Source organism: Stigmatopora argus, chromosome 1, assembly GCF_051989625.1.
Source record: "Stigmatopora argus isolate UIUO_Sarg chromosome 1, RoL_Sarg_1.0, whole genome shotgun sequence".
In the NCBI taxonomy this organism is placed as follows: Eukaryota; Metazoa; Chordata; class Actinopteri; order Syngnathiformes; family Syngnathidae; genus Stigmatopora; species Stigmatopora argus.
Window position 1 is genome coordinate 14978466 of NC_135387.1, and position 14901 is coordinate 14993366.

The window sequence follows — 14901 nt, forward strand, 5'->3', positions numbered from 1 at the left end:
GGATTGTGAGAGCTTTGCAATATTACGTAAGACTAATGTCATAACAGATTTGTTTGTTGTGTGTTAGAGGCCTGGCAAAAATTTCACATCCTGAGATGATAAATGACATTGAATAGCATTAAAGCAATGATTTCTGTTGTAAATTTAGAATGTCATAGCAAATAATTGGAGACATCGCAATAAACGGGCACGATGTTAGCATCATACTTTTGCATCATTCACAACTTATGACAATGAGTCATGCCAACTTATGATATGTGAGTGACCAGTGAGAAAAATGTAGAGTGACAACAAAGACAGCGCTGAAGGCATCATCTGATTCTGAAACTAGGACTGACAATTCAGTCTGGAGACTTTTCAACCTGTTGCCATTGCAACCCCTGAAAGCACATACGCCTTTTTTTCTTTATTTAAAATTTGTTTGTCAGCAAGCAGGCTGCCGGCAGAAAGCATTGTTGGCTTGGCGTGTCCTCCGACTTCCTGTTTCACAATGTGACCCGCTGCCTGCGGTGTCAACAACGCGGCTCTTAGGGACAGAATCAGCATGACTCATTGCGAGAACGTCAACATCAATTTAGCACACATTTCTATTATGAAATATCCAATAGTTACGGTTTATCTAATTACATTGGTGTCAAATGTAAAAGTCACACGCAAAAGCTGTGTTTTTGGGGAACACGGCAGTGGAGTAGAGTGACTGGCCACAACCTCAAAAGTACGCTGTTGGTTGTTTACGTCCGCTGACAAATCAGAATGCATACTTTTATGGCATTTAATGAATTATTGAAATTAATTTACATTGATAAATGTATTTAATAAATGTACCTCCATTAGACAAAGTTAAGACAATAAATATGTGAAGGACATTCTTCTTAATTCATCAGTTAATAATGGTTTATTAATTGAATACAAATTACATCAATGGATATGCCAGCAAGCACATTTCCAAAAACATTTCTGGAGATAACTGCAGCAACTTTTTTCCACGTTTCATGGAGTGCTGAATCAATTTTAAACAAGCTTTTGAAACCTAAATAGGGTACTTACCGAGGAAATCCATTTAGACTTAACTTATCATATTCATGGCCTGATTTACTGGAAACCACATAAAAAGCCCATACAAACCCAATTGCAAAAGTTTGATAAAAATATGTTATAAAACACACCAAATTGCTTTCGTTTTGGAGAAATATTTATGCCGGAGAGAGAGAAATAGGAACAGAAGACCTGGCAAAGATGTGGACACACACATGTCAGTCAGATAGTCTGCTTATTGTGTCCCACCAAAAAGCAATGGCACATTCCTGATTAATGATGCAAGTTAGACCCAAACAATGACACACAGACACACATGCAAGGGTTGCTGGGCCAGATGACAGTCTCTCCTCAACATTCCTGTGCATGTTTTCCCACATGTTCCTGATTATTAAGTGAGAGGAACAAGCTGCTGTACTTGGGGTCAGTCTGCATGTTCACCAGTTCCACTTGCAGTCATTAATGTCGATAGAAATATTTATGAAATCATTCCATTTATTTGCAATGGTACATTTTGGGGTTTCTTTGTAACGTGTGTTTTGTCAGGGAATGTAAGTGTAAGATATATGCTATGTAGCTTGTGACTAATAATAATGATAATGAAAAAGACACCATTCAGGGCTTCTCCCTGTGAAATGAAAAATTGGCAGGAAATTCCAACTAAATCAGAGGTCGGGAATTTATGGCTTGTGAGCCATATCTGGCTCGTTTGATGATCTGGCACTCCACTAACTCCTACATTTTAAGTCAGGAACTGGCTGACTTTGATGTCTGTGATGAGCTCCTTGGCGTTTTGACACATTGATCTTGGACACTTCAGGCATGCTTCAGTTCGGCAGTTGAACGGAAGCAGACTTATTTAATATTTTAATAAGGACAACCACAAAAATGAACTGCGTGCTAATCCAAGTCACACACCTCAGAATGCGGCAATCAGTTGAACTTTTTCCAGACATTTTTTGTGCTCTCAAATTGGCTGCCTTGCGAGGCTCTTCTTGTCTCAACCTTTCATTGTTTATCTTGATGACTCCGTATACTCATATGTGTCACTGAGTAAAATTAGCTTCATGCTGTTCTTTTGAACGACCAATGAGGTGATTAAGACATTCGACAGATGCACACATTTTATGCTCAAGGACATTCTATGCTCAAGCAAATCTTTTGGAGGTTTTTTTTTTCCTTCCAAAAACTGTTTCTCTCATTGATGTACCATTTGAAGAACACATTATATACTTTAAAGTGTAAACTTTAATTGACCAATTCATAAGTCTTTCCATGGCACTGTGATTTTTACAGTATAAGTCAATAACTAAGTTGGCGCATTATTAGTGAGGAGATGAAGTGAACAAGACAACATTGTAAGAAAGAAGGACAGTGCTGGAATTTCTGAGAGGAAGAAAATATGGGTTTAGATTAGGGCCAAATTGAATGAACAAGACCGACTGTGTATGCGATCATCTCTGGGATATTCTTAGTCGACCATGTGACATGGTTGAGTTCATTAAAAAATGGACTGTATCGTAGGATGAATTCACCCTTGGCTGGGACAGCTGACGACTCTAATACATTGAGCCCAAAGTACTATATTTATCCAACTATACGATAATGAATTGATTGCTACAATGTTTGAGTGTTTAATGCCCTCTCTTGTGTGTCCCAGTAAAATCACAATCATTTTTAGATCCCATTAACAGCAAACTAATGCATTCAATCACAATCAACTTGGTTATCTCACAGATATTGGCGTCTTTGGGGTCCTCATTTGGGAATTAACCCTAGTTTAGCAGAGTTCTCACTTCTAAAAGGAATAGTTTTCCCCATAATGTCTTTTTGGGGCAATTTCAGACTTTTCGTAATGATCCCAACTAATATGCGGGAGCTCCGACAGAAACAGGTGAATGATAAAACAAATCCCTTGACTGGACAGCATGTTTTTTTTTTTTAATTTTAAAGGCAAAGTCTTCCAAGTCGATTCAATTCACAGTGTTGGACAGCAGTATGTTACATAATTTTATTAAGTGCTGTACTTAATGCTTTAGACTAGAATTCTGTCATCACAATGTCGATCCACGAGATGCATTTTTAAGGACACACGGTCCGCAGAACAGTTTGGCAAATCCCCATACAGTTGCAGCGTGACTGGTACTTGCACAAAAGTTTCACGTTTTTTTAATACATACACGTAAAGCGCAGCCCATCCTATTTGTGCACGTGTGTTTGTCTACGTGTGTCTGCCTACAAGCATTTATTTGCGTTTGCGAGTGGGCTGAGAGTAGGCGATAAGGTGAAGGTGAAGAAAAGAGGCATGAGTATTGCTTGATTCAAACATTATTGGTCAGTCCCTGTTGAAGCGTACTGTAAAACTGATGAACATAAATTGGAACATTAAAATATTCAATCAAGTCATCTAAATTAATCTACTAAAAGTCTCTTAGCTTGATGTTAATAGTACTATATAATGTGAACTGCCATAGACGAGCTAAAGAAAATTAGCATGGACATTTACGATAATGCCTCACTCATGGTCGTACTTGCGTGCCACATCATTCACCTGTGCTCGTGTGCAGAAGTCACTTTAAAGATACGATGGTGTTACACGTAAATTTAAGGTAAAAATATCAAATGCCTATCCTTATTATCACAATGAATTTAAAGAACAACACAATCAGCACGGTTTGTGACTAAATCACGAATCTGCCCAATCAAAACGAAGACAAGCCCAAAATGTTTCAAAGTAGGGTCCGAGACAGGACCAAGACCTTCAATATGTGTTGTGGTTTGTTCCAACCCTTTTGTTGCTCTTTGTAAAAATGTTCTTACTTTTAGTCACAGTACCTGAAGTGCCATTCTTATGTTTCCTTAGTTGTTTAAATTCTTGTTCATGCCAGTGTCAGCTTACACGTTTGTGGTGTCGGCTTACATGATGCTACAAACATGACTGATGGTGCTCAAACAGTAATTCAGAATGGATCCTTTCCATCACCGTGGTAACCAGTGACCTTTCTCACAACCTTCGACCTCCCTGTGGAAGACTAGTTCTCCCATTGCTTATTTATATGCAGCAAGCTGTGTGGTGATAATGTGTCATCTGAGTACCCCACGCATACTCGCACCTTCCTGCCACTTCATTTTTTTTCTCACTCTGATGAAGATGAATGTTATCATCACAGTTTTTCATCTTTCTGAGTAAAAACAATTCTGCAAGGAAGAGTGGGCCAACCAATTACTACTATTTTTTCACACAGGGGCCAGGGAGCACTGAGCAGTATTTTTGCAACACAAATTTGAATCACTCCCCAAAAACTGCATATTATTTTTTTCCATGGATTACAGTTGCGGTTTGTGCATTTTCTCGTAGCGCCTTCAACGGGTAAAATCCACTTCCTAGCAGCATTTAGTGATTACATACAAACACTGGAGCTTAAATACAAACACTGAAGCTTTTCAGATATCAGAACTTGGCCCACAATTGAAATATTTTTTAGGAATATAGCCATATTTTACTCACCCAAAAAACTTTTTAACTGTACACAATATCCATCTTCCTTTCTTTCTTCCTTCTGTTATATCGCCATCGATGCTAATGCTGAAAGTCGATCCTGTCCTGTCGTATTTCTGCCATAGTCCATCTTGAAAATGGCTTTTAATCAACACAACAATATATTTGCTTGTGCACCTTGCTCCAGATACAGTTTGGTAGCTCTGGCTAATCACTAGCCAATCATAGTTGGTGAAAGCGATGACGTATCCCTACGCCTGCGAGAAGGCAATGACTTATCCCTACGCCTGCGACAAGGCATTGTGGTATTGCCAACTCGAAATCTGATTGGTTAAAGCAACAGTCTTATCGATGCTTGTTTAATGCAACAGAGCCTGCAGAACTGATTGTGAAGGCCTTGAGGCAGATTTCTGACCCTGGCAACAAATAATGGGTGAAATGTGATTGGTTAAATGCTTCAATATGAAAACACATCTGGAAGCAGTGCAACCAGGGGGAAAAGCAATGAAAGGAAGCTAACAGACAATTTGGAATTATTTAATAAGTATTGATGGACAAAATATAATATATGATTCCGATATTTCTTAGGCCAGCAGAGAAGGCCTTGAAGGCCCTGACGGCCTGCCACTGATGGATTATCATTGTCTTACATTTAGATTTGAATTTAACATGGTTATTGGCAGTGAAATTATTTAAAAAAATGTGTATAAATGCATGCATGAGTGAGTATATGTAGACTTTGTGTATTGTTTTTTTGTGTGTGTGTTTATGTGCATGTATATAGTACATTTGTTTTTGTGTGTGGTTTATAGGTGCATTATTGTGGCTTCCTCAGTTAGTGAAGCAAACCTTGGCACTTTGGGGGAGGCAACGATGCCTAGGCTCCTCCTCTTCCTGCTGGCATCTGTGACGTTTGGACATGCTCACTTCCTGTCGGGCGGTCAGCGCTTGAAGACCCGCCTCCAGAGAGACCGGCGGAACATCCGTCCCAACATCATCCTGGTCATCACGGATGACCAGGACCTGGAGCTGGGTGACTTATACGCATATGTTGATGATCACTCTGCTCATACTGAATTATGATGAAAATGATGATTAGATTGATTTGAAATGACATTCCATGATAAAGCGCATTTGTGTTTCTACATAAAGGTTCAATGCAGGCAATGAATAAGACTCGTCGCATTATGGAGGAGGGTGGGACTTCTTTCTCCAATGCTTTTGTAACCACGCCCATGTGCTGTCCATCGCGTTCAAGCATGCTCACTGGGAAGTAAGTCTTTTCTTGTCAACCTGCTACAGCAGGGGTGTTCAAACTTTTTTGCTCCAAGATCTAGGTACTTTTCAAGGAGTTAACCTTCCACGATCTACATTTTTACAGGCCACTGACAAAACTGAGCAACTATTTATGTTGATATGCCTCACATTAGACTCTATCAACATGTATGGAAGTGGTAGGAAACGAGAGTAAAAATCCACTCTCGATTCATGCTAAAGTTTACTGCAGACATGTAAAATTCATAAGAGCCTAGCTAAGCAAACCGATTTTATTGTCATGCGATTCACTAAAAGCACCTTGGCGATCTAACAATAGTTCCCTTGCGATCATTTGTCACCTTGCCTTAATGTCTTTGCCCGTTGTTTGTGTGCAGGTATGTTCACAATCATAACACATACACCAATAATGAGAACTGTTCGTCGATGTCTTGGCAGCGGCAGCAGGAACCACGAACCTTTGCAGTCTACCTGAACAATACAGGATACAGGACTGGTAGATAATCACAATTGCACACGCACACGCACACAGACAAGCTTACTTCATAACACTGTGTGCGTGTGTCTGCGTGCCAGCTTTCTTCGGCAAGTATCTGAACGAGTACAACGGCTCGTACGTGCCCGCCGGATGGAAGGAGTGGCTTGGCCTCGTCAAGAACAGTCGATTCTACAACTACACGCTGAGTCGTAACGGACTCAGAGAGAAACACGGAGCACAGTACCCTCAGGCATGCACACACACTGCACACACAAATGACTACATTGGCTCGACATATTACCCACTTACATGCCATATTTATTCATTTGTGCTCCAAGATGTTATATCAGTGTTCCTACGTTACATTTTAAAGACATTATGTTATACAGTATATGTTCTATGTATGTATACATATATATATATATATATATATATATATATATATATATATATATATATATATGTGTGTATACATACATAGAACATATACTGTATAACATAATGTTATACAGTATATGGTCTATGTATGTGTATATATATATATATATATATATATATATTTATACATACATAGAACATATACTGTATAACATAATGTATAATAATTATCGAATAAAAATTACAAAAACATGACATATTAGAATTACATACAATGATTACACCAAAAAAAATGCCCACCCCCCAATAAATTATTTTTAAACAAAATACAATCTCATTCCATTACTCAACGAGACTTCATAACTTTTTTTTCAGGACTATTTAACAGACGTGATCACAGCAGAGTCCATTCGTTACTTCTGTTCGTCAAAGCAAGCTTATCCTCATCGACCTGTCATGATGGTTCTGAGTCACGCTGCACCGCACGGACCTGAGGACTCAGCACCACAGTACAGCCAAGCCTTTGCCAATGCCTCGCAACACATGTACGTCGACACACACGCGCACACACACACACATACACACGCGCACACACACACACATACACACGCGCACACACACACACATACACACACACACACATACACACATACACACATACACACATACACACATACACACACACACACACACACACACACACACACACCTGCACACATCCATACAAAAACTAAATGAGTGATACCAAATCCTCTCTTTCAGAGTTGTCATATGAACAACTAAAGGGCTGCATTTTTATTGTGTGCTTAGTGCTCATTTGTATTTCCTCAAGGTTTGGCAATAGAGAAGATTCACATTGTATTTGCAATGATTTGCTGACAGCACACAGAAGAGTAAAACGTTTTTTTCAGCTATTTGGCATTATGACTTATTTTGTCTTATAGAGTTGCTAGTGATGTCTTGAGAGAAAGTGCATTTTTCTCTGTCTGTTTCAGTACTCCTAGTTACAACTATGCTCCCAACCCAGACAAACACTGGATCATGCGCTACACAGGTGCAATGAAACCCATACACATGGAGTTCACCAATATGCTGCAGAGGAAACGACTGCAGACACTGCTGTCAGTTGATGACAGCATGGAGAAGGTAATCGGCGGCCCCCTCGATGTTGAGGAATATGTCAATTGATCCCGACAGCAATTTGCTTTAGCCCCTGAAAGATAAGGAAATATATAGATTTGTGTTGCGATGGTTATGCATTTATTGAGCCAAGCCAAGTCTACAGCTATGGAATTATTATGATCCTGGAAAATGCAGGAACAAGTATTTATTCCCTGCACGTCATACAAACGTATTGCATTTAAATTCAAAATCTGAATTGAAATGCATGTGCTAACATATGAATCAGTTGTACAAAAGGAGGCACAGGCTAGAAAAAAAGAAAAGTTGATATTAACTTCCACAGTTTCACTCACTCACTCAAAACTTTCATAGGTTGAGGACCCTATTTATGACTTTGTTTACCTGTTTATCACTAAATTTTCATTTAATAGCCTATCTAGACAAATCATACATGGAACCTGCATTGGAATGCAGATGTACTTGCTTTCATTTTACGATGTGGGTAATTTGGGCCCTTGTTGGACTTCTTCTTTTTCATTTACCTTGAGGAAGATTTAAATTCCACAAAAAAACGTATTCTTAATTCTAATGTTAAGCGTGTGGATACTTTTACATTTTCCTAATCATATTTATCAATGTATCCAGAGTCAGATGCACATTACCATGTTACATTATTGACACATAAGCCACACAAGCTATAATTCCCATACCAGCTATTTCAGTTGTACGACTCAGTGTTATTCTAATATATTTATTGATGTTGCGTAGCTGTACAACATGCTGGTGAAGACCAACGAGCTGGAGAACACGTACATCATCTACACGTCTGATCATGGCTACCACATCGGACAGTTTGGCCTTGTCAAAGGTAGCAGAGGACATACCGCCGTCCTCTTGTTATGTTCCTTGTGTCGTAAAACCATTTCTATTTTGGTTACAGGAAAATCCATGCCTTATGAATTTGATATTCGAGTCCCGTTTTACATCCGAGGACCCAACGTGGCACAAGACAGCGTGTAAAAACACACACAAACGAAGCATTGCAAAATTCGAATACGCCGGCGGCATGGCATGGCAACATTTATGCACCTGCCGCTTCCTGTCGCCTAGCAATCACCACATTGTACTCAACATTGACCTGGCGCCCACAATCCTGGACATCGCAGGAGTGGACACGCCCGCTGACATGGATGGCAAGTCCATACTGGGCCTGCTGGATACTGATTCACCTGCCAACAGGTGAGTGGGAACAATTAATGGGAATAATTAATGTAGGAAGAATTTACAAGCGTAGATTTTGATATCACACCGTCCATTTAATCATCCATTCTTTTTTGGCTTATTCAAGTTCAGCTATATCTTCCAGGAAATGATATAGTCAACCATGTCCTTTTCAAGCCATTATGAGCTATACCACTTCTTGTGAAATATGATACAGTAACAAAAACAACTTTTTTGCAGGTTCCAGGTGACCAAGAAGTCAAACGTGTGGCGAGACTCCTTTCTTGTGGAAAGAGGGTAAATACTGAAGGCCCTGTCCACATACGACATCACCACCAGTGTGAGCCAATGGTGGTCCAGTCATGGCATTTTTGACTTATTGATTGATCATCCTACAAGCTGTCTCCCCATTGGTTCCTCCACAGAAAGCTACTGCATCAGCCCACGGGAATCAAGGACGTATCGCAGGAGAACTTCCTGCCCAAATATCAGCAGGTCAAAGAGTTGTGTCAGCGCTCGGAGTACCAGACACCATGTCAGCAGATTGGACAGGTACCTTCTCTGATTTAAAAATCTGCTTGTTTACAGATACTTTTTCTTGATTTTCGAATGTCAGAAAAGTTCTTTATACCTACTATATAAAATTCCATTGATTACCCACAGGTAGGAGAATTTCCCCTCATCTTTTAACTTCTAGAACTACTTGTCTGAGACGCTTCAACTGGGAGAAGGAGTACGATAACAATGTTTGATAGCAATTTGTGTCTATTGCAATAATGTGTGTGTGTGTGTGTGTGCATGTCCTTGTGTGTACTGATGCAGAAGTGGCAGTGTGTAGATGACTCCTCAGGGAGGTTGCGGCTCTTGAAATGCAAGAGCGAAGGCAGCGGGCCTAAGGTCACTCAGGGAGACCAAGTCAGTCAGCGGATAAAGTCTGGATTTTACAGTGGCAACCATGACAAGTGTGACTGTGGCTTTCGACCTTTGAAGCAACGGACCATCAACGAGAAGTCCTTCTTCTCCAGGAAGTGTGAGTGTGACCAACATCTCCACACCCGCCTGGATCAACTTTCTATCATGACAGTAATATTGAATGAAAAGTGTATATGTGTCCTTAACAGACTTGAACGTTCTAAAAAGCTACTCCAGGAGGCGCTTCAGTCGCTCTGTGCCCGTCATGAAGACTTTCTCTGACAACAGCAGCCTGGTGGTTATGGTCTCGGGTAGTTCAACAGATGAGGATGACTTTAGCGGAATGAGCGAAGCTCCCACTGCTTTTTCTTCACCCGACTCCCTCAAAGTCACGCACAGGTGAGCTAACTCTTTTAGAAGTGATATTTTGTAGAACCAATCTTTGTGATACCCAAAAAAATCATTCACTTATTTAGTAAAAAAAATTAAACTGACTGCTGTTTTTTTCCCATTTGTGGGCAGGTGTTCCATTCTAAGCAACTCAACAGTGATGTGCGACACAGGCGTTTACGATTCTCTACAGGCCTGGAAGGACCACAAGCTGCACATCGACCATGAGGTCAGCTGCCCCGGTGGTCCGCTTCTTCTTCTTCCTTGGTTTGACTTGTCCACCATTTTTCACTTGGCTGTCAGATCGAGACACTGCAAACAAAGATCAAGAACCTGAAAGAGGTGAAAGGCCACCTTAAGAAGGCTCGTCCTCCGCTGTGCCACTGCAACAAGTATTTGTAGGTCTTAAAGCGCTAAGAACAACATAGATGCATAGTCATGATTTTTTTTGTCCTCCAGCAACAAGCTTAAGGTCAAGAAGAAGTTCCTATACCGAAAGGGGGGCATACATCCCTTCAGGTTAGAAATAACACCAAAAAGTGTTTCTTTCAGGTTTTATCAATGTTAGGAAAGTTATCAACTCTGTTACGCCTGAATATCATAATGTTTGCTTATGTGTGCGTTGTGGAGTTAATCTGCTTAATATGTGTTTTAGCAGGGACAGGGGTCGCAAAAACAAGGCGTGGCTTTTGAAGGAGCAGAATAGGAGGAAGAAGATGAGGAAGATAATCAAGAGAATCCAAAACAACGACACCTGTTCCATGCCAGGACTCACCTGCTTCACACATGACAACCAACACTGGCACTCAGCCCCATACTGGACATGTACGACATCCACACGCGGGCACAGCGACACACATGTACTTCTAATTTTTTTGTTTACAATTTTGAAAATGTGTGTGCCTGTGTGGATGCAGTGGGGCCATTCTGTGCCTGCACAAGCGCCAACAACAACACATATTGGTGTCTGAGAACAATCAACGAAAGCCACAACTCGTTGTTCTGTGAGTTTGCAACTGGCTTCCTGGAGTACTTTGACATGAACACAGACCCTTACCAGGTACGTGCATCCCACACTCGGGCAATGACTTGTGTGATATGTTACACAAATATCCAGGACAACCAGTTATACACCTCAGAGAAATATACTAGTCCCCTTGAGCCAAAATTTGATTGGTGGTTGAGATAAGATTGTCACCACCTCTCTGAGATTTTTTTCTGCTCACAACTGGCAGACATGCCAAGGCCAAAGCATCCATCAACTGTTACTTTCCTGCATGGCGAAAAGACTTAAGATTTTGAAACATTTAAGCATTCAGTAGGATGAGAAAGATCTATGGAGATGTTTACGTCATGGATGTTAAAGTCGTGAAAAACGTATCTCATCCATCAATCAAATTTTAACAGGAGACAAGCATGTATCTCTCTCTGCTCTCTAATCATCAATCAGTTTCTCTCTCTCATTCAAACACTTGCTAATTCCAACACTTACGACATATTTCATTTCTTAATTCGTAAATAATTGGAGCATGAATCATTTTCAATTTTGGTGAAATGACATGATCTTCTGTCTATTAATATGGCCTGCTTGCGTACGCCCATAGCTAGTGAACAGCGTGGGTGCTTTGCACGGGACACTACTCAATACTCTCCACGCGCAGCTGATGGAGCTGCGAGGCTGTCGGGGACAGAAGCAGTGCAATCCTCACGTGCGCTCACTGGAGAAAGGTATGACATCTTATCAATAAGACACGGATGTTCTTTTCACCAACGCAACATTTCTTCATCAGATGCGTCGGACCGGGGCAGGTTCGAAGACTACAGGTGAGGATTCAGCTCAGTTCTATTGCCCTTTCCTCATGATGCGCTTTTATGGAGACAACAACTAAAGAATAATTAAGATACTGCTACACATTTTATGCTTTATATTTTAATAAAAGTTCAGGAAAATATAACTAATATATATTTTTGTATTCCGTTAATTGCAGAAATTATAATTGCTTTTTTTCTTTATATGTCCAATTGCATTTGACATGAAACCAGCCTAATCTTAAAAAATACACTTCTTTTGCTCATTCAAAGAAAAGAAAAGCTCGTCACGAATAGCTTGTTTCGCCTTTTGGGGGTAGTTAGGCTATTTTTCATGCCTAAAAATGACCATGTATAGTAAGGCTATTTATTGGTCAAAAAAGTAGACTATGTATACTAGTCAGGGTTTATTTTCTAATTTTTTTTAAAAAGACCATGTATAGTAAGGCTGTTTTTTGTCTTAAAAAAACAAGGACCATGTATAGTAAGGCTGTTTTTTGTTTAAAAAAAAGGGACTATGTATAGTAAGGCTATTTTTTGTTTTAAAAAAAAATGACCATGTATAGTAAGGCCTAATTTTTTTGTCAAAAAAGTAGACTATGTATACTAGTCAGGGTTTATTTAAAAAAAAATGAAAAAAAGGACCATGTATAGAAGTCTATTTATTGTTTTTTAAAAAAGAAAAAAGGACCATGTATAGTAAGACTATTTTTGTTTAAAAAAAAGAAAGTGTATAGTAAGGCATTTTTTTCTCTTAAGATTGTGTGTAAGGCTATTTTTCTTTAACAAAAAAGTAGACCATGTATACTAAAGATTTGAGTTGTTAAAAAAATCATTTATAGAAAGGTTATTTTTTCATAAAAGAAAAAGGTAGACCATGTATAGCAGAGGTCTCCTGATCCGACACAAACAATTTAACCAATGAGGTTTCTGCCGAAAAAAAGAAGCACCTGACTGCAATCCACTCATTGCACTTCTAGGATACCAGATTGGTGGAAAGATTTCCTCTTACAGGTTGGAACGTGAACCTTTCTGGAATAGTTTGGGGACCACCAGCTATCATGTATAGTTAGGCTTTTTTGTTAAAAAATGACCATGTTTAGTAAGGCTTTTATTTTTTAAAATTAAAATAGACTGCATTGTAAGGGTTTAGACAATTTAATTTGATTGCTTAATGTCTATACTGCATTAATTGACTAGAAAATGATAGGTTCTCCATGTCCTTGTTTCAGGCTGTTTGAGAAGAGGAAGTGGCCCCGAGTCAAGCGTCCTTCGTCATCGCGAACGCTGTAAGTCATCTCTACTGTGTCTTGATGTTTTTCGATCCTGCTTTAGTCCAAATATCAACAAATCACTTGGTAACAAAAGAAGGCGATTATGAAGCTGCTTACAGGGAACTAATAGAGCAACAATTTTAGTTGAACCTTATAGTAGAAGACCATATTTTAACTTTATTTCACCTTTTTAAGGCCTAATAAATGAAGCAATGGATGCATTCATTTGTACTTGTGAGATTCTATTCTGGAAACAAGTGAGGAATAGAACATGTCCCCCTTGTTGTTTCTTTGCTTTGTCCTTGTAGAGGTCCGATTTGGGATGGCTGGAAGGGATAAACTTTCTTATTGGTTAAAAAGTGTTGGATCCTGACTGCCAGGAACCCGGAGGAGTAGATCCCAGTTGACTGCGTGGATATTGCAAACAAGGACATGCTGTCGCTATCTGCTGTCAATTCAAACATGGACATGAGTCCTACAGGTGCCGTCAATAACATCTGAACTTGCACCCTCCATCAAACATTGGCACACCTCCTAGGTGCTCTCAGTCAAACATGGATGCCCCTCCTTCCAATGGTAAACACTGTCCATTTATTGCCAGTGAAACCCAAACCTGGCCCTCGCTGTTAGTAAAACATACAAAAACCTTCCTCCAGTGGACAACCTTGGAAGTGCTAATTGTTGTTATTATTACTAATCAACTAATATATTGCTCAATTCCCCCCTGTGGCAATCTTTGTATTTTGTGTTCTAAACATCATTAATTGTGACTGTGATATTAACTACCATGATGCCACACAGAAGGTAAGTGCAGCACCAGAGGCATAAAGTTTGATCACCTCGTTTGCATGTGGACACCAATAGAAATGTACCTTCTAATGTGTTTGAATGTGCCATCGTTCTTCAACAGCCATATTGTGATACTTGTTGTACATTGCTAATGATGTAACGTGCTTGTGAATGTGATTACAAAATGTGATTTCAATGAACCAATGGTGGTCTTGCTAAACTTTCATTAGCTTGTGACCTCACATCACTGACTCAAGATCCTTCATATCCTTATAGATCAGTGGTCCCCAAACTATTCCAGAAAGGGCCGCAGTTGGTGCAGGTTTTCGTTCCAACCGGTAAGAGGAAACCTTTCCACCAATCTGGTATCCTAGAAGTGCAATCAGTGGATTGCAGTCAGGTGCTTCTTTTTTCAGCAGAAACCTCATTGGTTAAACTGTTTGTGTTGGATCGGTTGGAACAAAAACCTGCACCCACAGCGGCCCTCCAGGACCGGTTTGGAGACCTCTGTTATAGATCTTTCTTCGTTCCTTTGTCATAAAATCACACACAGCATTCACAAACAAACTCATCCCCCAAAAATTCTGATGCTGCACCTTGTTTGTTCAATTTACTAAGTGCTTCACATCAGATCATTCAGTTTTTCTTCCGGTATTCCTCAAGGCTCCCTCCTTGGTCCGATTATTTTCATAATCCACACTAGGGCCCATTTTGGCGTC

At 39.8% G+C, this 14901-nt stretch overlaps 1 protein-coding gene across 9 annotated transcripts in view; it reads left to right on the forward strand.

Annotated features, from left to right (window-relative positions):
• LOC144074654 (extracellular sulfatase Sulf-2-like) overlaps nt 1–14424 on the forward strand; it is a 22429-nt gene extending 8005 nt beyond the window's left edge. For 6 of the 9 annotated variants that reach the window (XM_077601203.1, XM_077601225.1, XM_077601234.1 and 3 more), the window contains 22 exons: nt 5347–5567; nt 5687–5807; nt 6187–6305; nt 6386–6537; nt 7041–7210; nt 7661–7811; nt 8556–8655; nt 8728–8803; nt 8898–9026; nt 9249–9305; nt 9434–9560; nt 9831–10038; nt 10130–10319; nt 10443–10539; nt 10614–10708; nt 10770–10829; nt 10966–11135; nt 11228–11370; nt 11915–12038; nt 12101–12134; nt 13352–13408; nt 13702–14424. In XM_077601203.1, coding sequence (XP_077457329.1) covers nt 5408–5567; nt 5687–5807; nt 6187–6305; nt 6386–6537; nt 7041–7210; nt 7661–7811; nt 8556–8655; nt 8728–8803; nt 8898–9026; nt 9249–9305; nt 9434–9560; nt 9831–10038; nt 10130–10319; nt 10443–10539; nt 10614–10708; nt 10770–10829; nt 10966–11135; nt 11228–11370; nt 11915–12038; nt 12101–12134; nt 13352–13408; nt 13702–13732 — 2571 coding nt within the window. In that variant the 5' untranslated portion in view covers nt 5347–5407 and the 3' untranslated portion in view covers nt 13733–14424. Of the gene's footprint in view, nt 1–5346; nt 5568–5686; nt 5808–6186; nt 6306–6385; nt 6538–7040; nt 7211–7660; nt 7812–8555; nt 8656–8727; nt 8804–8897; nt 9027–9248; nt 9349–9433; nt 9561–9671; nt 10039–10129; nt 10320–10442; nt 10540–10613; nt 10709–10769; nt 10830–10965; nt 11136–11227; nt 11371–11914; nt 12039–12100; nt 12135–13351; nt 13409–13701 lie in introns of those variants that run through there. The other 3 variants (XM_077601243.1, XR_013300358.1, XM_077601251.1) reach the window with 3 other exon arrangements.
• Nucleotides 14425–14901: the final 477 nt, after the last annotated feature.